The sequence below is a fragment of the Hirundo rustica genome, chromosome Z, assembly GCF_015227805.2.
Source record: "Hirundo rustica isolate bHirRus1 chromosome Z, bHirRus1.pri.v3, whole genome shotgun sequence".
NCBI classification, from domain to species: Eukaryota; Metazoa; Chordata; class Aves; order Passeriformes; family Hirundinidae; genus Hirundo; species Hirundo rustica.
In genome coordinates, this window is record NC_053488.1 from 72,946,856 (window position 1) to 72,973,444 (window position 26,589).

General features: G+C 39.1%; 1 protein-coding gene across 11 annotated transcripts in view; it reads right to left on the bottom strand.

Moving 5' to 3' along the window:
* PIGG (phosphatidylinositol glycan anchor biosynthesis class G) overlaps positions 1–26,589 on the bottom strand; it is a 102,587-nt gene that overhangs the window by 29,447 nt on the left and 46,551 nt on the right. For 9 of the 11 annotated variants that reach the window (XM_040090227.2, XM_040090226.2, XM_040090224.1 and 6 more), the window contains 3 exons: positions 21,292–21,749; positions 14,186–14,377; positions 7,107–7,416 (listed from right to left, as the gene is read on the bottom strand). In XM_040090227.2, the coding sequence (XP_039946161.1) occupies positions 7,107–7,416; positions 14,186–14,377; positions 21,292–21,749 (960 nt within the window). Of the gene's footprint in view, positions 1–7,106; positions 7,417–14,169; positions 14,378–21,291; positions 21,750–26,589 lie in introns of all 11 variants that reach the window. The other 2 variants (XM_040090233.2, XM_058424096.1) reach the window with 2 other exon arrangements.

The window sequence follows — 26,589 nt, forward strand, 5'->3', positions numbered from 1 at the left end:
GGACAGCTGGTTCTGCAAAGGAAGGTAAACTAGGAAATGAGAGTGAAAACAAGACAGGTGAGAGCAGTAAAGTCAGAACTCTTCAGTGGCATGTCCTGGTCAGTGCTAGATCCAGAGACAGTGATCAGGGCTAGATGCAGTCCAGGGATCTCAAGTCTGTACTGACAAAGAAAGTCCAAGATAAGGCCAGAAAGCCCAATCAACAGGTCCAGGTCCAGGGTAGGATCAAGGAACTAAAAGACAGGCATACATACCTGCTTATACAGCTGGGATACAACACAGGCAGTAAAGCATCAGATTAAAGCAGAACCAAAATGGAAAGAAGGGCCAGCCCCCTCCCTCTGCTTTCCTCCCATCAGCTCCTCTCTCAATCAAAAACATGACCCGGAAGTCTCCTAACTAAACTCTGAGACAGAAGACGCACTCAGGGTTCAGACACAGATGAAGTGCAGAATGCAAAACCAAGTGTAAGATGAAGGCATTTGTTTTCAATCCATCTTAATTTTTTTCTCCTACTTACATTCAGAATTAAAAAATTAGCTTCCACACTCAAGCACTTCATTTTTTTTTTTACCCCACGTTCCTCAGCTATAGCACATTAACGAAAAGTAGTATCCATTCCCATCAGCCTTGCTTATTTGGTACACTTAGGATTTTCACAGATCTACTCCCATAAAGTCTTGAAGGACCCTACAATACTTTTTTGAAAGAACAGTGCCTCATTCATTAAATATGCTATCCTGAACAAGGCTATTTTTACTATCATATTCAAAAGGCTGTCACTTACAATCCACACTCAGCAAGACAGAGTTACTGCTTTACGATGCACCATATTGTCTACCAAGATTTAGTAAAGGCTCAGCAACATGGACAAGTCTCATGTAGTTCATAACCTCACCAAGACATATGCAAAAAGTAGTTCTCCAAACCTCTCTCCTATTTCCATATGGAAGCATTCCATATTTCATTTATATTTCTCTTCTCCTGCCTCATTTAGCTAACACAGTTTAAATTTAGTATCCAATGTGATTTACATCACCAACAAATTTCAATGGTTTTCAATTTTTGTATTTCAACAATAGCAGGCTTATGCCTGTTTTATTTTTGGATGCTACATTAGATCTTTATGCTTGCCTGGAAAGTAAAACCCTAGCATCATTCTGAACTCAGTTTAACAGTGACAGCTCTAGTGACCACAAAACTTAGAAAAATTAAGTCAAGGAAGACTTTTACATCTATGCCAGCAGTACACATCATACCTAATAATACAGTTATGATTCTTTCACATATCTCCCCTAGAATTCTAGCATAGGTATTGCTTGCTCCTGAGGCAGTAAACAATTGACTATCTGTTGCCAAGAGGGAGCCGAACTGAGGTCAGTACTGAAGGTGAGAATTGGATGGATTTCTCCAGCAGAAACAGCCCAGCTGTACTTCCGTACTGTTCATTCAGTATCTAAGAACAAACCATATCTACTCTGTCTGAAACACAACCCTGTCCTAGGTCAGTCAAAATATAAGAACTCAGCACTGATGGTCCTGGACAGGACAGGTAGTTGCTAAACTGGGACACCTGAACTGTACTCAGTAAGAACAGTGTCACTTCACTGTGAGGCACAGAAGTAAGGTGGGGATCTGAAAGTTGTCACTAAGCAAAGGCCTTCCTGGTTTTCCCACAAGGTAAAGGAAAAAGATCAAATAGCTTATTCAAACAATTAAAATCTGTTACTAAACTGGTATGGGTACATCCACAGTTCCACTTTCCATCACTCACTTAAAGAAGAGCTGGAAAATGTACACAACCATGCAGAATCATCTACAGCTTCACCTGAGTCACTTGGCTGTGGTACTCTTGAAATACATAAAGACTTAAAGCTTGAGTGGCTGCACCTGCCTTAATAGGAAAACTGCTTTGCAAAGAGAAGAGACTGAAACACACCTGAAAGAGAGAGGCTATGTCCATGTGTTTGGGACAGGTATGTCCCAGTGCAGAGGATAGATTTGTTTCCCAAATTAGGTTCACAAAATGGCATAAATGTTGGTAAAAGGTCACCTGTTGTATATCAGGTATGAATCCTGTATCTACAGTTCAGTGACTGGCAATGAATTATTAATATATAGTTGTCAGTTAATTGTGTGTCACTAATAAACCAAAGAAACATTTCAATCCTGATTTTAAGCTGTACAAACTGAGCACTCTTCCCTTTGCAACAAGTCATTCATACTCTAGATGGAACTCAAAGGGAAGAAGATATGTAAATACATTAAAAAAAAGGAATAATTTGGTTTTGTATGTTGCCAGCTTTTTGATTTTCCCAGATAATGAAGATCAGAATGCCACACTGACAAAAACAACATAAAAGAGGCATGAAATGATACATAATTTCTGGAAGAAGTTCTTTCTGTCCTTGGAAATATGGACCCAGACTGGAAAAGCTATTCTCAGAATAAACTGAGAGAAATTTACAAATTGAAAAGAGAGCATTAATTAGATTGTGAGGCACCTCTATAGCCTCTGTAATTTATGAACTATCAGCTCAACCATTCTACTTTTCTACGCTAATATTCTGCATATCAGATAAGTGCTTTCAACTGTGAAATGAAAAAAAAAAGTCCCTCTTACCCTTGTATGATTCAAATTGTTTTGTTCCATACCTTCAGAACAGTTTTTTCATCAGAGAATAAAAGAACAAGCTAACATCTAAAGATGGGTATTTTGGTCAAACTCTTAATCTCCATGCTAAAAAGACATCTAATACAAATGTACTTACAACATTTTTAAAAGAGAACCAAAATCTTGTTCTCTAAGGATTGGGGGGGGGGGGGGGGGGGGGGGGGGGGGAGAGGGGTGTGTGGAAAGAAAATTCCATCTGTCTTGACTCTTAAAAGCTCTTTTTTTCACTAGCAGAATTGATTTCTTTATTTCTGAAACATTTCTAAGATGTTCTGAAAATAGAAAAACAAAAAGAGAAATGAAGAGAGACAATCTAGGAAATCCTTCCTGTTCTATTACAATTAATTTGTCATTTTAATTGGTGTTGGGAATCATGAATAGGCACATACCTTAATTTTTGTGGACAAATGTACAAAAGAATTTTAGAAAACTATTAGCATGTTCTTCTGAAATTGACACATTTTTAAAGGGTCCTGTGCTAAAACAAGCATTCCTCAATTTTTTTGCTAAGCTGCTGCTAATTTAAAATAATCTTTTCAAAGCTGGAGCTTTGGGACATGTGGTGGAACAGCTTCTTGTCTGGGCCCCTTCTATTTCACACAAAGCAGCACAGGAACCAACATGGTGGGAAAAGCTTTGCTGTGTTTTTAACTTAAGTTTTGATAAGTAACTATCACCCAGATCAGATCATTTTCCAGATCTTACAGCGATGGGAGATGCACGAAGACCCATCTAGAAATCTGGCTCATAACACCGCAGTGAAGAATTTCTCATTTATGAGATTTGAATGCTGTGATTCAGCAACATATCTATGTGGAAGAAATTCCCTTGACAGAACTGATTTTTCAAATATCCTAAAGTTTGCTGAAATCTGTATCATACTGGAAGTTATTATTTCCAAAGGAAACATTTCTAGAAGAAATGCCAAAATTGCCAGCAGAGTGATGGGGCCTAGGCAGATGCTCTGAAACTGTAGGATATCCAAAACCACAATTTGCAGTCAAGTAAAATGGAAATAACTACTTCCAGTCTTCTAAAAAGAAAAAAATTCCTCAATTGCAAGGGTAGATGAAACTGCAAAACATTCATAATGAAAAAGAGCAATCTTTGCCATAACACCAGTTTAAGACGACTAGAAAGCTGAAATAAATGTTACCAGATCCTGTTATCTTCATTGGCCTAGCATCAGTATATTTTTATTGGTATAGAAAAAAACCCTTTGACACAGCACAGTCAAATGGAAAGATGTATCAAGCTCTTGATAGCTCTAACAGCTTCTTTCTAGAAGATGCTTATAGCAGCTTCAAAGTTGGTGTAAATCCTTCCAGAAAAGTTAGTCCCAAATTTTTGGCATCATTCAGAGCAGAAAAGACACAACATTTAACCCACCATATTACACTTCCAAAACAAAACTATTACTTTAAGAAGCTTCTGTTTTCTTTTCCATTATGCCATTCTGGCTGAAGAGACATGGGCTACATTTATCTAAGGCACATTCACCTCATAAGTACTTTTAAGTATCTCCTCAGGCAAACAAATGGATGCAGTCCAGGCTAGGAAGCGGGACACTCATAAGGACTGGAAACTGCTCAAATGTTGAACTCACAGGACTGCCATCAGCAACTTGAAGTCCATCTGGAGGCCAATCACTAGTGATCAGCCACAGGGATTGACACTGGGGCTGATACAGTTTAACATCTTTACCAATGACGTGGGCAGTGGGATAGGGAGTTCTCTCTGGACATCTGCACACAATACAGAACTGGGAAAGTGGTAGATAGAAAATGGGCCTGCTGCCATCAGAGGCACTGTTGGAGACACCTCGACAGACTGGAGGAATGAAATGACAAGAAATTCAGCAAGTGCACCAAAGGGGAGCATCAAATCCAGCACTTGGGGAGGGATAAAACCATCCCAGGTGACACTGGGAACTTATGGAAGGCCACTTAGAAGAGATCAGCCAGCCATTGTCCTTTTTGTGCAAACACCAACAGCATCTGTGATGTCATTAAGGGAGAGCCTTACTAGCTGTTTAATGGAGATCTCCATTCTCTCTAATAAGCAGTGGTGAGATCCACATTTGGATGCTTGGGTCCAGTTCTGGGCTTGCCATCACAAAAAAGCCACGGGTGTGCCAGGAAAAGTCCACTGAAGCACCACAAATGATGGCGGGAACAAAGCACGCATCATACAAGCAACTCCTTGTGTCTTTTTACTCTCAAGAGGAGAACGCTCAGCAGGAATCATAACAGTGCGTATAAACACCTGATGAGGGGAAGTCCAGAAAATGCAGCCAGACTGTGACTTTCTCCGTCACCCAATAGTGACTAGCAAACGGATAAAACGTAATACACAGAAACAGAAATACAAGAAGTTCTGATTAAAACCAGAAAGAGCTTTTTTTACTAGCTATGGTGGTCAAGACCTGGGCCAACTGCCCAGAGAGCTTGCAGAGTCTTCACACTTTGAGGTATTTTAAACAGGGAATGGACACAGTTCAGATCAACCTGGTCTGTTTGACCTGCTCTTTCATGGGGTCAGGTTGGACTAAATGATCTCCAGAATCAACTCTCCTGTAATTTCATGGTTCTGTGAAATTCTCAGCCAAGTGTACCAAGAATTCAGCATAAATGATGGTTCATTTATGAATCATTTGCTGCTTTATGAAAAAATCTGAACCGTTCTTTATTAGTCCTGGTTTAGGGACAAATTTGGGAGAAAACCCCTGAATAGGATCCCTCCGGGAAGCAAACCCAAGTGGCCCCTCCCTCCAACTGGTCCAGTAAAAAACTTCTTTGGAGAAAAGCAGAAAAAAATATTTTACTTAACAAAGTGCATAAAAGTATAAAGAATGAATAATATGAAACAATAAAACCTCTTGTTCTGGAGTGAGATGGCAAATTGAGAGAGTTCTTGCCGTGGGTGTAGCTCGGCTCTCTCTCAGTCTCTCATCAGTCCCAGTCCCTCCGGCGCTGCTGGAAAATGCCGAGGTCCAGGCCCCGGTGGGCCGCAGGTGCAGCCCCCAGTGCTCCCCTGGGTTTTCAGTCCAGAGCAGGTTTAAACAGTTCCAAGAAAAAGGGAAAAACCAGTCCAGGGAACTTCTCTGCCCTAGCTAGCTGAAACTAACTAAAAGCAAAAATATCTCTGTCCTGCAGTCTCTCCAAGCCTCCACCGAACACCCCGTCCAGAGAAGAGTGTGGAGGAGTCAGGCAGTTTTCTCAAAACAAACTCCGCGCTTCTCCTTGCTCTTAGAACCAGTCTTAAAGGCACAGGACTCAATACACAGCACAAACAGAACAGACGAGTGGGGATACAAGCATCATAAAGTTACCCTAGGGCAGTTTCTCTTCCACAACTAGGATTTTTTTTTTGCCATTTAATTTCTGACAGCTGATTTTGTTTGGTACCTCAGTACAGAGATGACTCGGTCTTCAGCATTTTGCCAGCTGCACTAAGGGGTGCTCTCAGAAGGCTGTAATCAAAGTTGACTGCCTGAACAGTAACATTCAAAACATGCAAAAGCCAATCAACCAAGAAATACCATGCCCTCTGAACAGGAAAAGTGGGTAGGAAGGGATGAATTACAATGATCTTATCTGCAACAGCAATTCCTTATCTGGACGTATACTACTCTCAATCAAGCAAACCCTCAATCTGTAGTTACAGTACCCTAAATTTGACCAGAGTTTTAACATCCCCAGCCATGCCTCAGAGGTAAAGTCAACCGAGGACCAACACTGAAATTTTGCAAACCACACCTTTTAAACCCGATTCCCAGGTTAACAAATGCCCTCTTTAGACAGCCTCCTATGCTAAGGTTCCAACAAGGTTTTCTAGAAGTAGAAAGATCCTCTCCAGCTTCAATGCAAAGCAAATTTTTTGTGGAATTGCAACCTTATTTGAAATGCAGAGAAATAGGTTACTGAAGTACATAAGTCTCCGCAGGAAAGAAGGTATCATTTGATATAATAAGAAAGAAAACTAGTTCTGGTTCTTGTAAGAGATATTACATGCCACAGCACTTTCCTTCAGTCTTACACAGTATAGAGACCCACTGTAAGCCTCAAGAACCAGTAACAAAAGCCACCTGCCTTTTACTGGTATTAAATCAACTCAGATTACATTTTAAAAATAATTATTACCTGAAAAGTATTTACAAGGCCTATTGACAGACCAAAATCATCCTGGTACAGGTCTCTGATCCTTGTAACACTTTTGGAAATCTATACTAAGGATAAGACACAGGGATATGCATCTCTCTCTGATTTTGAAAACAAAACGTTAATGAAACGTTTAGAAACTAAATCCTTCTGAGAACTCAGTAAACTCTTCCACTGTAATATTCACTTAGCATTTTATTTACAATGGACAATAGTTATTTGAAAAACTATTCCCTCTCCCACCTTTGCAGCGGAGAGAGTATTCAGCTTACCTGAAAATAGAAGAAAGCTTGGCCAAACCAGTAGTGCATGATAGCACTTTGTGCTGCATCAAATTTCAAAGGTATCCAAATATATTTTGTCATCATTGTCTGAATCAGCAGACAAAACACCAAGACTGGTAAATTGTGAGGTCTAAATAGAAGAGCTGCTAGTAGAACCAATCCACTATATACTTCCCATAATCCTGTGCTCTTCGTGCTGGAGTCTGCAGAAATAACCTGTGACTTTAGTAAATCTTTAGTGCCAGTGAAGATTATGCCAAGAACAAATACATAAACAAAACGAGCTTCAGTAATCCCCCTAAAGAGAAAATAAAATTGAAAAAAAGATTAATAAATAAATAAAATAGAAATATTAGTTACTTACTAATACCTACTTCAGAGCCTTTCAAGAAAGGTCAAGACCAATCAGTTCTGCTGAATATGTTAAATCCAAGGCTAGTATTTTTCAAATCCCTAAGCAATTCCATTACGAAAAAAAAGAGAATGTTTTAAGTTGTAAGTGTAATTAGCACTTACACAATCTTCAAACGACCTATAAATTCATTTGTCTCTTAATTTCTAGTGAAAGCCAGCTTCTGAAGGAAATACCACATGTTGTCCAAAAAAGCTGACAAGTAAGGACCAGTATGCTTAAAAACTGTGACCTGGTATTCTAGAAGTGCAAGGTCTAAGAAACTAAGACTAAAAGGGACTACAGCAAATCATCTGGTCCAACACTCCTGCTCAAGGCTCAAGCAGGGTCATCCTAGAGCACACCGGAACGGATAATGTCCAGACAGTTCTGGAATATCTCCCGTGAAGGAGACTCCACAACATCTCCATGCAACTCGTTCCAGTGTCTGGTCGCCCTCACAGTAAAGAAGTTCTTCCTCATATTCAAGTGGTACTTCCTGTGCATCAGTTTCTGCCCACTGCATCTTGCCCTGTTGCCTGGCACCACCAAGAAGAGCCTGGATCCATCCTCTGACACCTTTCCTTTAGAGACATTGCTGAGGTTGTCTCTCAGACACTCTCTTCTCAAGGCTGAACAGGCCCAGCTCCCTAAGCCTTTCCTCATAAAAGTGATGCTCCAGTCCCCCAGCCACTTTCAGAGTCCACCTCTCAACTCATTCTAGGATCTCCATTTGTTTCTTGTCCTGAGCAGCCCAGAACTGGACACAATATTCCACATATGCCTCACCAAGGCTGAGTAGATGGACATGATCACCTCCCTCAAACTGCAGGCAATGCTCTTCCTATTCCCCAGGATCCCATTGGCCTTCTTGGCCCCCAGGAGACACTGCTGGCTCATGGACAGCTTGCTGTCCACCAGGACCCCCAGGTCCTGCTCCACAGAGCTGCTTTCCAGCAGGTCACCCCCAGCCTGTGCTGGTGCCCGGGGTTATTCCTCCCCAGGTGCAGGATCATGCACCTGCCTTTGTTGAATTTCATATGTTTCTTCTCTTCCCATCCCTCCAGCCTGTCAAGGTCCTTCTGAAGGGCTGCACAGATCTGCTGTTCAGCAGATGTTCAGGACCTAAGTGTCCACTCATCCAGTGCACACTTTCTGAGCTTGTCTATGAGGGTATTGTGAGAATACAACAATACAATAATAATATTGTGTTGAAATCCTCGTTGAAGTCACAGGAGACAACATCCACTGTTCCTCCATTGTTCATCCCTGTATTTGCTTCATTGCAGAAGGCAGTCAGGTTGGTCAGGCATGATTTACTTTTATTGAATCCATGCTGACTACTCCTGAATCACATTCTCATCATCCATGTGGATAGAGATGGCCTCATTTCAGAATGAGGTGCTTGCTCTCCATCACCTTTTCAGGGACTGAGGTAAGGCTGACTTGCTTGTAGTTTCCTGGATCCTCTTTCTTGCCCTTTTTGAAGACTGGGGTGACATTTTCTTTCTTCCAGTAGTCAGGCACCTCTAGTGGTTGCCATGACCTTTCAAAGACGATCATTAGAATGCTCACTATGCCCATCAGCTCCCTCAGTACATGTGGATGCTCTTCATCAGGACCCATGAGTTTACGGATGTCAGATTTGCCTACATACTCCCTAACCCAATCCTCCTTGACCAAGGGAAAGTCTTTCTTTCAACATTCTTTCACCATGGTCTCCTGGGTCAGAGAACCCTGGCTGGTCTTGTCAGCGAAGACCAGTACCAAGAAGGCATTCAGTAATTCTGACTTCTCTGCATTCTCTGTTACAGGGGCTCCTGCTCCACCCAATAAAGGACCTACACTATTCCTAGTTTTCCTTTTGTTTTTCATGTATTTGAAAAAGCTCTTTTTGCTACCTTTTTGTTATCTTTGACATCTTTGGCCAGATTTAGTTCAAGATGAACCTTGGACTTCGTTGTCTCATTTCCACCTTCTCTGACAACCTCTCTATATACATTCCAAGTAGCTTGACCCTGCTTCCACCTTCTGTGTATTTCCTGCTTACACTTCAGCAACAACAAGAGTTCATCCTCACAGGTTTCTTATAAATCAGGATCTCCTCCATTCTTAAGCCTGGAGGAAATAACTCTTGACTATCAGCCATCTCTCTTGGGCATCTCTTCCCTGCATGGTCTGTTCCTGTGGGATACTCCCAAGGAGATCCCTAGAGAGGGTAACATTACTTTCCTGAAGTCCATGATTGCTTGTTATCCTGCTTTCTCTGCCCAGCACTGAACTCCACAATCTCATGGTCACTACAGCTAAGGCTGCCCCCAACCTTCACATCCACAACAAGGAGATCTTGTTGTTGTTGTTTGTTGTTACGAAGTTGAACAGCAAATCATTCCCTGAGCAGCACAGCATGCCTTGTGGGATTCTCTGCTACTTGTGCCATCAATGCTTTCCAGGAACCTCCTGGATTGTTTGTGCTTCTTTGTGTTGCTTCTCCAGCAGTTGTCAGGGGAGTTGAAGTCCCCCACAAGAACCTGTAACTTAGAGGCTGCTTCAAGCTGCCTGTAGAAATCCTCATCGACTTTTTCCTTATCAGGTGGCCTGTAGCAAACACCCACAACAATGTCACCCTTGTCTGCCCTTTTATACTGACCCATAAGACCTCAATTCTCTCATCAACCACCCCAGACAGAGCTCAATACATTCCAAGAGTTTCCTCACATAAAGGGAAGCTCCACCAATGCATCTTCCTGGTCTGTCTTTCCTAAGCAATGTGTGGCTCTTCATGACAAAATTCCAGTCATGTAAGGTATCCCACCATGTCTTTGTAATCTTATCTCTGTGAAGCCTGGCTGTATCTACATCTGCTTTCAAATCTATTCTACAGCTCTCTCAGTGACCCTGCTAAATTCTGAGCTAAGACTCCCACCTTAAGGCAGGTGGACCCCATTTATTGCCAGCAGGCTCAGTCATATAAACCGACCTTGATAAAATGCTCAGAATTCTGCTGGTAACACCAGTTCCAAAGCCAGGTGTTCGTCTGTCTGGTTTTCCAGTTTCTTGGCCCACCGATCCCTAAAACTTGGTAGGATAGAGGAGAACACAAGAGGTACTCCAGCCCCTTTGACCAGCTGTCCCCAAGGCCCTGAGGTCCCTACTGACCTTGTTGTTGGGACTTGGTCATTGACCCACCTGGAAAACCAGCAGTGGATAATCATCAGTGGGCTGCACAGGCCGGGAAGTTTCTTGGCGATGTCCCTTATCCAGGTGCCAGAGAGACAACACACCTCCCTATTGGATTGGATCCAGCTGGCATATCAGGCCCTCTGCTCCTCTCGAGAGGGGGTCACCAATGACTACTACCCTTCCTTTTTTCAACTGAGGAGGTTGTGATGTGGGGGGTACCTGCTCTGCCGCAGGCCACCTCATCAACCTGGATGGACCTTCACCCACATTCTCATTTCCCTGGACCTCATTCCCCTGGTTCTCAGACTCCAAGGCCTTGTGTCTATTGCATAAGGGCACTTGAGGAGGTGAGGGAGGTCAGTCCTGGGGTTTCACCTGCCACCCCAAGCAAAAGCCTCTTTTCACTCCCCTCCATCTCAAAGGAAGTGATGACAGGGTAGGGGGTCTGTGGCTTCTTGTGAAGCATATGTCAGGTCTGTTTGTCTGGGGCATGGCAGAGTGCGGCTCCACCAGTCAATCTCTTACTGTCAGTCTTCTCTCTACAAGAGTAATGAGTGAATATGGTCTACAAATATAATTCACTCAGAAGTGAGGATTTCTGAGTCATCTGATTCAGTAGTATATGGAGGATTAGACTAGGACTCTAAAAATAGTAAAATTATAGTTAAACTCATGTAACCAGTCGCTAACTGACCACAAAAAAAACCACCATTAGCCCAAATTTCTAAAAGTAAGTTTTGTAAATAATTTTTTTTTTTTTTCTTAGAAAGGTCACATTCCTTCTCTGCCAATTACTTAAAACAAAGCTTGAATTCAATCTTTCTTTTCACATACAGGAGAGAAAAAGCAAGAGGAGAAATAATAAGCAAGAGCATTTACATATTTAATTTTCTTTTTGCAGCACAGAACCAAGAAAAAAAGGTGAAATCATGACACAACAGTAATGTGGTTCTCCTAAACCTGAATACAGTGCACTGTTCTGTCATTTACCTTTCAATAGTTCAAAGTTATACCTAACAGCCTATGCAAAAGGGCTTTACTGTTTTATTTTATTCCCTTAAATAGAAACCCTTCGTAAAACCCTGTATTGCCCACTGGATTTTTCCTTTAGGGAAGAAAAAACAACAGTAAAAGCCAGTAAAGTTTGGAGAATTCCTGAGTTTCTGGCTAATGCAGAAATTCAGTGCCCCTTTTCAGCGTCTCTGGTAAGTCTGATGTAAATATTACCACATATTTACTTTGGATGTAAAACTTTAGGAAATAGGTTTGGGTATTTGCCTATTCAATAAATTGAGTGAAAACTGGAATTAACCAGTTGATTAAGACTCAAACTAGAAAAACTGCTCCTCAGCAAATGCACTACTATTATTTTGTTTGTTTTAGTATACTATATATTCATCTTTTTCATTGCATAGACTACAATTTTATTTTTTTTTTAAATAACTCTGAGGTAAAAAACCCAAAGATTCTCCATCTTAGAGAAGAATGCACTATGCATGAAAAATGCAGTGGTTGCCTACAACTTTTTCTCATATTATACAAAACTACCTCTGCCTTGCACCTGGAGCCGGAGCTATTCCAGACCATGAATACACTAAAGACACCTCTAGACACATTTAAAGTAAACTCCTGGGGTTTTTGGTTGCATTTTAAACAGGCTTTTATCACATAAACCACATCAAACATTTAATAAAGATATGCTAGTATCACTGTGTCAACATGTCACCTATCATCTGAAATCTACTAAGATTTGTCTACCATCTCTTTTGACATGATGTACTAGGAGCCTTGCTGAAGGTAACATTTGATGAGTCAGTGATCTTGGGCAAACCATGTCTCTCTAGTGAGCCTTGTACTTCACTCCTGATATCAGCACATGAACGGCCACTGCCAGGGACCATGCTGAAGTCCTAAGCCAGTCTGCGTTGTGCACTGGTAGGTATTATAACAGAGACAATGTTCTGATCTGGCAGGTGTAGACACAAGTTTGGTTTGGATTGTTTGCTGGGTTTTTTTTACACAAAATAAAAGGCACTGTGGCATTTAAGGGAGGCAGAACCTCTCTTCAGACAGGAACCATGTGCCACAGTGTGCCACTGGAAGATTCACTTGGGGTTTATATAAAGCTCTGATATAATTTAAATAAATCACTGTGTTCGTTATTTACTTAATAATAGAATAACAAAAAGCTTTCTATCTTGTCATAATTGAGATTCATTTGCTGACTATAGAATGGACAAGTTTCAAGTAAATGTTTGATAGTAAATGTTAAACAGTATTTAACTATTGCACTTATTTCCCTAACCACATTTTATTTGTGGTTCAATTGCTGTATCTGACGTTCTGTCCCATGATGCAAGGATAGTATTATTCTCCAAGGCATTTACTGAAACACAAAGCAACACCAGAGATCGCATTCAAAAATCACGCATGTTTCAAGCATAGTGCCAAATCCTGCACAGTAAGTAAAGATTATGATTATTTTCTCATGAAGCAGAACTAACATGCAATGTTACCTTAACACTCATATACAATTAGAATTATCTTCAATATTTGTAGAGATGGAATGTATGTAAATATATCCAGATACACATATAAACAAATATTTCTTGTAAAATATGCCATGGTAGCAAACCTGATCTTCTTTATGTCCTAAAATCTCATGCTGCAGGGCTTTTTCCATTTCTATGCATCTTGTGAGTATCTAGCCCCTGACTAAGAAGCTTCAACAGCATTTGCATTTATATAAAATTCAAAATGAGTGCAAGAAAAAGTTCATTACATCCAGAAGACAATGGTTTTCAACAGCTTCTCTTCCATAATCTCCCAGTTCTCATCAAATGTTCCCATTGACTCTGGAAGATTTCCAGAACTCTGACATTTAGTAAACCTTGAAGCTGCACAGCCACGTATAAGAAAACTAAAGCCACTTAATGCCAGAAGTAGTGATTGGTGAAAGAATTCATAGCTTCCTCACAGTTACTGATTAGATCTTTAAGAAACTTAACATCAGACTAAAAATCCTTACTATGCACTGTGCTGCACAGGTGAGACCTTGAGAAGGACATGCTAGAAAGCCCATGCTATAGAACACTCAACTGCAAAAGCGAAGCATGGAAAAGCAGCTCTCTGGGCTACTAAGCACTTTTGAAACTAAGTAGCTACATGAGCTTGGCTTGTGCTCTGCTAGATGTGGCAAGTCTATCTAAAACAAGATACGCACTTGCAGCTTTTGGTAGCAAAAATATAGAGTATTACTACTAGATTTTCCTCATATTAATTCTTGTTTGACTGGCTTCTCATCTGTCACAGTCAAAAGCCACTTCATGTGGCTTAAAATTAAGCACACATCACAAAAATTCAGTCCTGGTTACTTACAAACTACAGTTCTAAGAATGTAGCTCCAACCTAGAACATCCTGTTCACTTCATCCCGATAGCCAAAGAGTTCAACAACTTGCTAGAAACAGTTACTTACCTACTGATTAACTTACTTTGAAATATCTTTGCCACCATGTTGCCATGGAAATATGACATTTCCAATAGCTGCCCGGTAACTGTAGACTCCCAGGAGCCCCAGTGCCATAGCAATTTTTGAAACAACGGAGCATCTTCTTTGAACCAGAAAGAAGATCATAAGAAGGGACACTGCAGCCAAGAAGGAGAGTTCAGATTTATGTTCAGAGCTGGGGAAAAAAAAAAAAAAAAAAAAACACAACACAACACACCAGTAATTAGTGCTAAACACATTTGATAGAGCCTTAGCTACAGCACTATATTAAATAAACAGTATTAATTAATGCAGAACCAAATTAATCACTGCAGTGGTATCTGGTGGTATCTGTTATGAACTTTCCAAGAGCTATGGTAAAATATTTTCGTATTTTTAGAAAAGCAGCTTTATTAGTAAGGTTTTCTATTCAAGCATGCATATTTAAAAGTGTAATTATTGTGTTCCACCATATGCTAGTTATTCTGTCAATTATATAAAAACTGAGCTGCCTACTGCATAATGGAAAAGGGTCTACGGCTTTTATACTACGGTTTTATTATTTATACATTTTTGAAAAAGTGTTTTCCTTATACTATAGCATTTAATTTTCTAGCACTACACAAAAGATTTTAGCACTACAGTATTAGTGTGGAAATAACTACACAAGAATTTGTTTAATTTTAGACACATTATCTACTGTAACACCTATAGAACACATAACCTACCCCAAATGACCAAAAATACACTTACAAAGTTTAAAACGCACACACACAAACTCATTAGCACAATCTGATTCCTTCATGCAACTATAGCATTTTGTATTGTGTCAATACAGAAAGAGATAGACACAAAATTTGCATCAGTGGCAGAGAATATCACAGATAAAGCTTGTTTGTTTGTTCCCCTGCATCTTAAATAGGTAACACTCGTTCCAGAATAAAGGGCATTTCACTGAACATGGTGCCAGCATTATACATTTAAATCTTCAGTAGTAGAAATTAGCACTGCAAGATGCAATGAGGTAAGGCAAAGTTCTGCACCCATGCCTCAATACGTAGTTCCAGAAAGTTTGCTGTAGTCCAAGAATTGCCAGCCCATGCCTACTGAAAATATTCCTAGTATCCCAAATAATATAAACCCACTAATTTTGTTAAATTTGCCTTCAGTTAAGAATATCATGCAGATTTTGAGAGCTAAGGGCTCCATCTTCTGTTTTCCACAACTCAAAATCCCATGATAACAGATCACAAACTTCAGGAAAATTACAGTGTGCCTGGGCTGTCTGCATTAAATTCAATCACACTTATGAAACTCCAGTTTATCTTTAATAAAAAATATTGTACTTCAAACAGGTTTACTTTCCGATTCCCTAGTATATGCTTTATCAGGAACTTGACCAATAGCTGTTCCAACTGTTGTGTTGGAAAAGGCACCGAGGAAAGGTTGTAGGGCAGATAAATTGTCCTGTTACTTCTCCATGCAGGATCCAATCAATTAGTTTGTACACCTTAAAAAGATTCCCAAGAGATGCACTGTTCTCTGAAAGCCAGTGGAGAAAAGTGAGAGGAATTAGCTATAGAACACTATGAGACAGAAGATGTAGTCTTGATGTTTCTCCTCCCAATTATTCTTCCTCTTTACATGGAGAGAGCAGAAATAGTGGACTGCTGCAGCAACCTGTGAAGATAATGCAAGCACCACCTTCTTTATGATAAAAACATAACAAACTAATTCAGTAGCCACTAAACCATTCAAATTAGCATTTATAAAATTTTTAAGCATTCAGGTCATATTCTCCTTGGCTACTTATTGTATGAGACCAAGACAAATTAGTGATAAATAACAGCACACCCTCATCATCATCTTTGTCTCTTTATCCAAAACACTTAATACACACTGAGTTTTCATACTTGTCTGCTGGCACAGGGACTAATATACATGTCATGTACAGGTTTTTCTGGTAACAGTCTTCTGTGATCTCTGGAATTTTTTTGAATCATCTGAATCTGTTAAAAAAAAAAAAACCCTATCCAAGTGTTTCATAGATTTTGTTGAAGAAACAAGAAAAGAATGTACAGCAAGCAAAGTCAGGTCAGCACAAATCACCTACAGTTTCAAGGTTTTCCAGCCAAGGTTCCTACAGTTAGGCAGCTAAAAGCATATGTAATTAGCATAATATTTGAAAGGATGTGGTAGTTGCTTAACACAAAGTTCTACCATTTAGCAAAATTCTAAATGGTTCTGATAGTCTGCTCAGAAATGTAAGCACAAACAAGCTACTCTGATCTCAGCTGCCATGTCCTGGGTTTTGCACAAATCACAAAATTGAAAGTGAAGGACCAATAAGCACCCTGAGAGAAAATGTGGTGAGAAGGAAAAAAGAGCATTTTGGCTTTATCTTCCTACTGTAACACCTTGTGGTCTACACTCATACTTCTGGTAATAGAATGAAGGTTGAAGACACTTTCTTCCACTGCTTGGATTTTGCTTCATTACTGCAAATACAAGTAGAGTGAATGGAATTGTAAACGTGCATGATTAATAACTTAAATGGATAAGGCCTTTTTAAATTGTTTCTTTCATTTTACAACCAAATACACAGAAGTCGCAAAGTGTGCTAGCTTTAATGGGAAGGGCATTTGGGGATGGTTAAGTACATTATTAAAGGAAAAGATTATCATCTTCCCATGTTGATGCTTCTTGTCACTTCTCTTCAAGCTGACACTGCCATGTAGCAGCTCTGACACCTTTCAAGTATCAGCGCTGACCAAGATTAACAGCCAAATAAAGCTAATTGGATACCAACCAATCAAAAAGAAAACCTGACATCCAGTCAGATTTAGACTGCATGTTTTCTTCCATTTCATCTACTGTCTGATTTTCTTTTGCTCTTTTTCCCATCAAAGTATTTTTCAGGTTTCATAGTCTGTCTGCAAATAACAAAGAACATATTCCTTATTTCAGCACTGCTGAATGCATTCCTAGTAGCCAAATTCAACACACTTTCTGTGTTTTGATGCTTACATCAAACAGTAAAATCTGGACAACAGTGTCTCTGTTTTAAATGCTGAGCTCCTTAGGCACTCTCTAGTTAAGTAAAATACTTGTCTGAGCATGAGCACAGAAGATCAATACAGGGGAACAAAAAAAGAGGGCCATTTGTTCATCAGTTTAACTTAGAGACAAAATAGAAGGCTGGCTAGAAAAAGCCTGAATAGCCCAAACTCAAACTAACAAGGGCACACATGATCTACGTAAGGTTCCAAAATCTTATTAGTAAAAAACATGCTATAAAGACATAACTACACCAATTAAACTAATATTAAAAATAGAATTCAGTTAACCTTAAAGTCTAGCAATGCATTTTGGGAAGAAGTGCTTTATGCAATTCAGTTTATTACCAACTTTTAATTCATGCTATAAGGAAAACACATCAACTCAATCCTAATCAAATCACTAGGGAAACAGACATCTCCAAGTATCATGTGAAGGAGAAGGAACAAAGATGTTAAAACCCTCCACCAAAGAAAATGCAAGCATGCTGGGGAAACAGGAATTCCCAGACACTTTACAGACCACAGGATGTGTAAAGATTTAGTTGCATCATTTACTAAACTTTCTGAAGCTTGTTCAGGGAGCCGTAACAGTCATACACCCAAATATATCCCATTGTTCAAGTCCAAAAACTGTCACACTTCAAATATTACTAGTCTTTTAACTCTATATTGCAACTGAAGTATGAATTAGCATGGAGACATACATGATTTCTCCTGTTAGGCTGAAAAGTGCTCCATTGTTTTAAGTCAGGAGGTAGCTCCACAGCAGCCTCAGCCAATCTGTGCCAGAGCTGCCAGGGTTCTGTTCTTTCACCCACTCCCTAAACACAGCAGAACTAGTTACATCAATGAAAGGGAAAAGGTAGAAGAACTATGACAGTGACAGTCTTAATCACACATCCTCTTAGCCTGCCATGGCACAACTCTCTGGACTGCTGCATAATCTTTTTAAGGCTCATAAAGTATAATGTAGGGAATCCTTGTTTCTTTCTGAATTAGAATTGAAAGGCAAGTGGGTTTTTGTAAGAAATGCTTGACAATGGCAGAAAGAAAAAACTGCCTGCAGCACTTCAAAAGATGCAGATAGTTCTAAATTCTCTTCTTACAGTAATTTCAACAACAGTAGTGCTGACTTGTATATGCTGCCCTTCCTTCATTCTTTTACTAAGCCATCCCATTTGCCTGTGAAGAGTGGTTGTAAATCAGAATGAGAAGTGATCCAACTGAAAGCCGAGAGTTTCCCATCCCATCCCATCTTGAGTACTTTTTTCAGACACATCTATTCAGTGATTTAGTTCACCATACTGACACAGGAACAGGTAAAACACACAGCCAGTAAGGTGAGGAGAAAGAGAGCAAAGAGACCCTTGTATGGCAAAAGCTCCTATAGTATACTATTTTAGCCAAATGATCAGTCATAGCCTAAGACTACAAATGTAGAATCTTTTCTCTTCTATTTCCTTCAAGACCTAAGAAAATACACTCAATGTGAGGCTACAATTTGATAGGGAACAGAGGAAGAAATTCACCGGTAAAATTCTGATATTTTTGTTTTAGTATCTAGCTGCTGTACTTCAGCCTTACTGAAGGGGGAGGCAGACAGCTTTAATAGGGTTGTGATGGCTTTATGAAGAATACTTTATCTACCTGATATATTTTTGTGATGAGACAAGCTCAGTGGAAGAGCACAAAGCAGGCACTATTGTTTATCTGTGGTTTAACAAGGTTTTTAACAGCAGCTCCCGTAACATTGCCATAGGCAATCTCATGCTAGAAATGTGGACAGCCAGGTGGACTGAAAAGTACTCAAATGCTGGATTCGCAGAGTTTCCATTAGTAGCACAAAGCCCACCTGGAGGGCAGTCACCATCTGTCAACCCCAGGACTAGGGCGTCGGCCCCCACTGGGGCCAATACTCTTTAATGTCTTCACTAATGATCTGGGCAATGCGGCAGCGCCCCCTCAGCAAGTCTGCACACAACACACAACTGGGAGGAATACAGCAGATGGGTCTGCTGACACTCAAAGGCCCTTTAACAGCCGGGAGAAATTGCCCTTATGAAATTCAATGAGGGCAAGAGGCAAGTCCTGCACCTTGGAAGAAATAGCTACACATAGCAGAACAGACTGGGGGCTGACCATCTTTTCAGAGTTGACCCTGAGCACCTGGGTGGACCCTGACGCAACAATCAGCAAGCAACATGCCCTTCTAGCAAAGGTAACTAACAGCATGTGGAGCTGCCTATGAAGAACCTTACCAGAAGATGGAGGAAGGCTATTTCTTACCCTGTGTTCAACCATGACTCCAGTTAGGGGTTACCCAGTACAGAGAAAGATACAGACATACTAAATTCACATGAATTCCAATTCACAGGGACAAAAATCTAACACAAAAACAGACTCCTCTCTCCCCTCCCCTTCCTCAATGACAACAACAGCAAGAACGAGAGTAAGCCAGAACAGATGTAAAAAACCTTGGGTTTACCTGAGTGGGCTGCTTAGGAGTTCATGACAGACAGCTAGGGTTAGAGCTGGGCATACAGGATTTCCCACTTTTATTATAAATTAGGAGACACCTGTTCTATCTGCAGCCTACACTCGACCTGTGTTATGCCCCTGAGATCCCCCAGCCCAAGGCTACAAAATGTTTTGATGCTTTCCAGGCATACTTAGCAGCATGAAATCAGAGGAGGGAGCATACTAAGGTAAGACAGGATCTTTGAAAGTTAAGTCCATACATGCTCACACAATTTTTAGAAGTCTGGTAACATTTCCAATAGTAAATAAGTATATCTGTATATAAGTAAATAAGTATATTACCACAAGAGTAAAAGCATGTATCTGAAACAAACCAAGTTTTTCAGATGCAGGAGTATCAAGTCCCTGTCTCCTGGCCTTGTGGCACATTCCAAAGAAAAGTCTGAAGGAAAAATATGGCTCAGGACATTCTTGGACAAATAAATCTTTTCCAGATGCTCAGAATTAATTATAAAAATCCTCACAGTCACACCAAATCACACCTCATCCTGCTCACACATTGACTTAGCTCATAATGAAGGAGTGAGTTATCTATCATATGGACTGATGTAGGAAATATGACATTTTTTCCTCATTTCCTCACCTCAAGAGAAGAAATGCATAGTGAAAACTCTGGTATAAAACAACTGCTATAATGCGATAAATTCCCTCATAACTCATGTCTTTCAGCACTCATGCCTGTCACTGCAATTAGCATTTCATCAGTGAGGCTGCCAATAAATAACAAGTCTTGTATTAGTCCATTTGTTCATGTCATTTTTAATGAACGATGAATGACATTTCATCCATGTGTTGTAAGATATTGGCAAGAAATCTATTTATCTTACACAGCAGAGCCTCTTCATCTGTTGTTTGCAAAACCTTGACTAGACAGTCAAAATGTATTGCTTCTCCATCCACTAACTGAAGTACATGAGACAGTTCAAGTATCACTGAATAATAACTGCAGTTCTTAAAAATACTGAAAGATAATAGAAAAAGCAGAAGTTCTTCTCTGCTGTACTTTCGGATAGAAAAAAATTTCTTCCTTGTTTATCATATTACACTGAAAAACATTCCTTCAGCTTTTCACCCACACATTACAAGCATGTGATAGACAAGAAGAATTCTATGTGTGGCATCTTCTCCTGTGACTTCATAAATTTTGGAATTATGCAGAATCTTCCTGACTTAATTTCAAGAGTTTAACTCTATTAAGTGATTTTTAATTTCTCAAACCAGACACTGTTGACTTACAGATGGAAAATATTTACTTTTTGCTTCTGATAAACCTATCATGGATAACTGACATTAATTAGGTAAGTCATGGTACAGGGCAAAGATTATGAATTATTGATATTACACAAGGAATTACTCCTGCATGAAATAGCAATGAAAAACTCTTTATGTCACTCCATTGTTTATCAGCACTTTCTGCTCAGAGACTGTATAGAAAAAAAACATATTTCTCCAAATGCAACATACATCAATTTTTAAATAAGTCAGAAAGTGTGACAGTAAATCAGAAACCCACCTTGTCAGCCAGTGTCCAAAGTCCGGCCGATGAGCCCACTGGACACCAGTCTGATTCAAGGATCGAAGCAGCCGACAGCAAATAAGGATCATCCATGGAGTTGCTAAGCTCATCCACTTATCTGATCCTTTTATGAATTCAGATGAAGAGGTGGCCTTGCCCAGTTTTGAATTACTTGCTGGTGGAATGTCTATATTCTTGCACTCAGAGGTTTCCCCGATACTTTCAAAATTTTGTCTCACATTGGTATTATGTTGAGGGTCACATTCTTTCAGAAGAAAATTATTTCTACAAAGTTCTGGACACAGCACCAAACAAAGCGTATTGATAAGAAAATACCAGGTTTGATGTTCCTCTTCTATAAAACTGCTTGCCCCCAAACTCAAAACATGGCCAATAGTTCCAGCCAGAATCAGCACATCTATTTCCGACCAGTTAGAACTGGACACAGTAGGATTCTATAAAAAAACAACAACAACAACAAAAAAACACGCAGTGGTGAAAGAGTATATAAAAATTTCACTTGTAAGTATTCATAATAGGCTTACAGCAATTTACAGCAATAAAAACAAGTAGCAGGATAACTTTTTTCTATCTTAAGAAATCTCAAAAATTTATAAAATAATCATTTCAGTGACGCATACTCAGCACTACAACATAGTAATAATTTTTAAAACTGCATTCTGTTTAAGGAATAAAACTTCTCCAGGAATAATGATCACAACTGATGGATTAAGATTCCCTACTACCCTGTAACAGAAGATTCAAAAGAAGTTCATGCCGTGTTCCACATTTGTAGAAGTAAAAATAGAAATCCTGCAGAAATCCTGAGATATAGATGAAATATCTCTAATAGTTGAAACCTCTGGTATCTTCAACTCAATATAGTGACAACCTTCACTACTCAAGTTAACAAAGTTACTGCCTGGAGGCACCCCTTGACCTTGCTTAGCTTGAAATGCATCTTTCATCATAAAATCTTCTTTAAACCTTTACCCATCTATTATTTACTTCACATACTGTGCTTATCTAAAACCACAATATTTTTTGTTCAATGCCTTCATTGGCTCAATTTCCTGTTTCCAGCAGCTAATTGGAATTGCCTTATCATCACTACCTTAAACAATACGGCTAAAGAGAAAGCGTAAGGGTATGAGGAAGCTGAGAGCACTCGGTTCATTGCTGTTATCAGGTAATGAACCATTTCAGCACACAGAGAAAGCCATAAAAAGACCACAAGAGAGGCACAACCATAAGAGGTAAGCACTAAGGAAGATCATAAAGACAACCAAAACTCTTCAGCCATTAACTGACAGGCTAACAAGAAATCACAGGCATAGCTCTGAAGAGCTCTGAAGAGTCTGGACTCTATAACAGATAAGGGGAAGTGACAGTACACGGGTGTTAGAGATATCTGATAGCACCTGTGGATCTGTACCAACTCATTAAGCAGAGTTTCAAGAAAGTGGCAATGGTGGGGTAGAGGCTGATGAGGAACATGCTGGAAACAGGGGCAAGCTAAGAGGAGAAAGGATTCAGTTACATATAAGAAGGAGTCAGTACACATCTCTGATTGAGCCCTGTGCCTGGTCACCGTGGTCTATCCTGTCTTACCAAATCCTCTCCTATCTTCTGTTCAACTCCACTCCCTGTCCCATCTGTGAGTGTTGCAAGATGCCACTGCAAGCAGGGGACCAGCCTGCATGTCAAAAACTTGAGACCAAAGTAAAAGCAAGTGCCAGAGGACACTGAAACCAGCAGGAGCTTCCTAACATACTTTAACAAAGAGGATAACATACATGCTTGTGTAGGATTTTGAGAAAGACACTACCAAAAATCATGCATTACTATTTTATCTAATTTTGCACTATTACAGAATATCATGGAATACCTCTTAAACATGCACTACTATTTTATCTAATTTTGCACTATTACAGAATATCATGGAATACCTCTTAAACTGCATTTTAAGCACCGAATAAAACAAAACTGTAAAAACCAGATTGAAATTACTGCATGCCATTTTTACTTCAGAACAAAGATCTCTGAAACTACTTTCACATTAATTTCTTTAACTGCGTATTTTAACCGTATCATCCTCCTGTATTTGACCTATGAACAAACTCTAAAAAAACCTTGAATATTCACAGGGATAAATTTCACAGAGAACCTACTAAATTAAAAGATGCACATTGTACTACAATTCCTACACAGTTTAAATCATGTTAAAATCAAGCTGAGCTTTAAGCAGATAACAAGAAAGCAGGTATAAAAAAATACAAGTATCTCTGAGCATCTTAAATGCAAGTATGACTTGTGTTCATGACTTACTGACTGCAGGATATGTATTTTTGTTCAATAAGCAAGACAATTTAACACAGAGGAAACAAGAAACACATGATGCAAGAAGACAGTTAACATTATTAGGAATTTTGCTTTAGGGTAAAAAAAACCTTGCAATATCGAAATTTAATGAGATGTATGTGAAAGAATGCAGGAGCTATTATTACAATTATGATCTATTCACATCTCTTTAATTTCTTGTGTAGTTAAAGAATACATTACATCAAAGTAATTTCACTTAAAAAAACCCAACACAAACACACAAAAACAATCCCACACAACCAAAGAAGTCCCCATGATGTTGCACACAACAATAATGGGGGGAAAAATACTAATAATCTGAAAAAATGCCCAGGTTCAATATACATTTACTAGCATTTGAAATTTCTTTGGTGTTCTAAAGACCACTCAGGTTTGTTTAGTACTCTGTTCTGAAAAGCAAATACCATAAGTTGGTATTTGGAACAAAAGGACAAGGTAGTCTCTGCAAAGACCAAAGAGCATGAATTTCACAAAGCTGGGACATGAACCGTACATGACGGATCTTCAGCAAGTTTAAATTCCAATAATTCTATCATGCTGACCTTAAAGATCTTGGCTAACTAAATAAATGAGCACGTAAGCACCATCAGCTTCGCAGAGACAAAGGAATCTGAGATCCTAAATAAATGAGAATGAACAAGTCCGTAATATAATTTGTCTTCTTTGTAAGACATAACATAAAATCTATAGTAGAATTGGTCCCTTGTATCTTGTTGCTGTCAGCAACTGATATGAAAACTGAAGAAGTGATGCATTATCAATGGGGAACACAGAAAAACCTCATTAAATTATGGCATTAATATGAAATGTCCAGGGTCAGAAACTGTATTTCTTGCCTGCTTGTATCTCACAAGTTCAGTGAAAAGAGGAAAAATTACTCTTACATACACATTAAAGGATTAAAATCCAATGACATTTACTGATAAACCATGTTTCAGATCAGAGTTAAATCACTATGCAAAATTAAAAATTATGATGCAAATTTTAATCTCCTGAGCCTTGAGGAAATACCTTCATCAAGGGTTTCTAAATTTACTTCTAATCCCTTATATATGAACTGTGCCTTATTACGAATGCCACGAGTATGGTGTCATACACAGTCTGACCTTACATTATTTAGATTGTACCTAGTTTTAAGATTCAGTTTAAAGGCATTGCAATACAGGTCTTACTCTGATATTCACACCTCTGCTTTTCCAGCTGTTGAACATTTCCCGTCCTCAGGAACTCAGCAGACACTCCAGATATTAAAAAAACTGTATGACTTTCAGCTTGTTTGATATCTTGGCAAAAAAAAAATTAAAACAGAAGCTTTTGTTTAGAAATCTTTAAATGCCAGGCTTCAAATGATATAAGCATATCATCTCCCAAGCCAAGGCAGCTTTAACAGCTGTTGTATCAGCACTAGTATTTAAGCAATTCAGAAACTGACCTCTCTGCCCCATCTTTGAACACACTTTGCTAGCTTGTAAAAGTGTCAGTATATAAATGACAGAGTACATGCACCTTTGATCATTAAATTTTGAAACTTCTTCACTTTGAAATAAAACTCGCTGTAGTCTGTGTTCTGAGTCCTATTCCAGTTATCTGGGCGTTTTGTGATTAAACATCTATAGTTAATGCTTGAGAAATTCTGCAATTACTTTTCAGACTAGAAACATTTTATTTTTCATGCTCACCATCACTCACAATTTAAACACTTATCATTATGTTCCCTTCTGATACTTGAGCTCCCTGAACCAAGTCTTGATTCGCTATGACAGTACCTTTTCCATGACAAAGTACTACAGATCACACTTGCTCGTACATTTTCACAGCAGTTCAGGATAATTTTTGAACACTATCTGGTAAAGACACCACTCAATCGTCTTTTTTCTCCCCAAGTCAGAAAATGCCGAAAATATTTTAGGTGCTATTGCATAAACATTGATTCAATTTATCAAGAATATCAAACAAAGGAGGGAAACCAAAAATACTGTTAAATGAACAGGTGCTTTAAAATAAACAGAAACAAGGACATTTTGTAGATGTAATAAAAACCCACCATAATTCTGCGTAATGAAAATTCTCAAAACCTCTACTTGACAAGCCTTAACTTCTGTATTCTAGTTAAAAAAAAGTTAGTTTTCATTCCTATCAGACACAGCGCAAAAACCTCACAATTAGTAGTAGTAAATACCATGCTTAAATCAACTACCAAGCAATTACAGTGAAACTATGAACAAGACATTAAATTTTTTAACGGTTTTTTGGAATTCATAAAGGGATGCAGAATTATTTAAAGCCTGCAGTATCATTAAAAGAAGGGACTGGTTCTGCTAGAAACATAGCAATCAGAATCTATAAATAACATTCAGGAAGCAGATGCTAACACTGCCTGCACTGGTCTTCAGAAAATTCATGAACTTGGTAATCAGTTTCTATATTCAGCCACAGTGGGATAAAAAAAGCATTACAAATGAGAAGCACTTCAGAGAAATCTTTAGATGTGAACGGAAACAATTTGAAGGAGAAAAGCTCTGAAGCCATTAACAGGAGAGCTTATCTTAATTACTTTTAAAATACCTACATTTTATCATACAGCTTGAGCTTATAAAAGGCTTTTTAGCTTCCTTTTTAACAGAAAGGCCAAGATTTAGGATTCTACTCCCACCATCAGATGACCAGGGCTTCAGAATTCTTTCAGAAGTGGACCCCAGACACAGATTCGCAATGTGGAGATGCACAGGTGTTTTGTAAACACTTGGATTCAGAGATATTTTAGCATAAATGATACTCATAACTCACAGAATTCTCTTTGAGATCAACACACAGCATATAAAAACAACCCATTTCTCCCCCAACACCTAGGCATTCTACTGGAAAGGGGATTAAAGACGGAGATGAATGTTTGGAACACATCTGCATTACAAG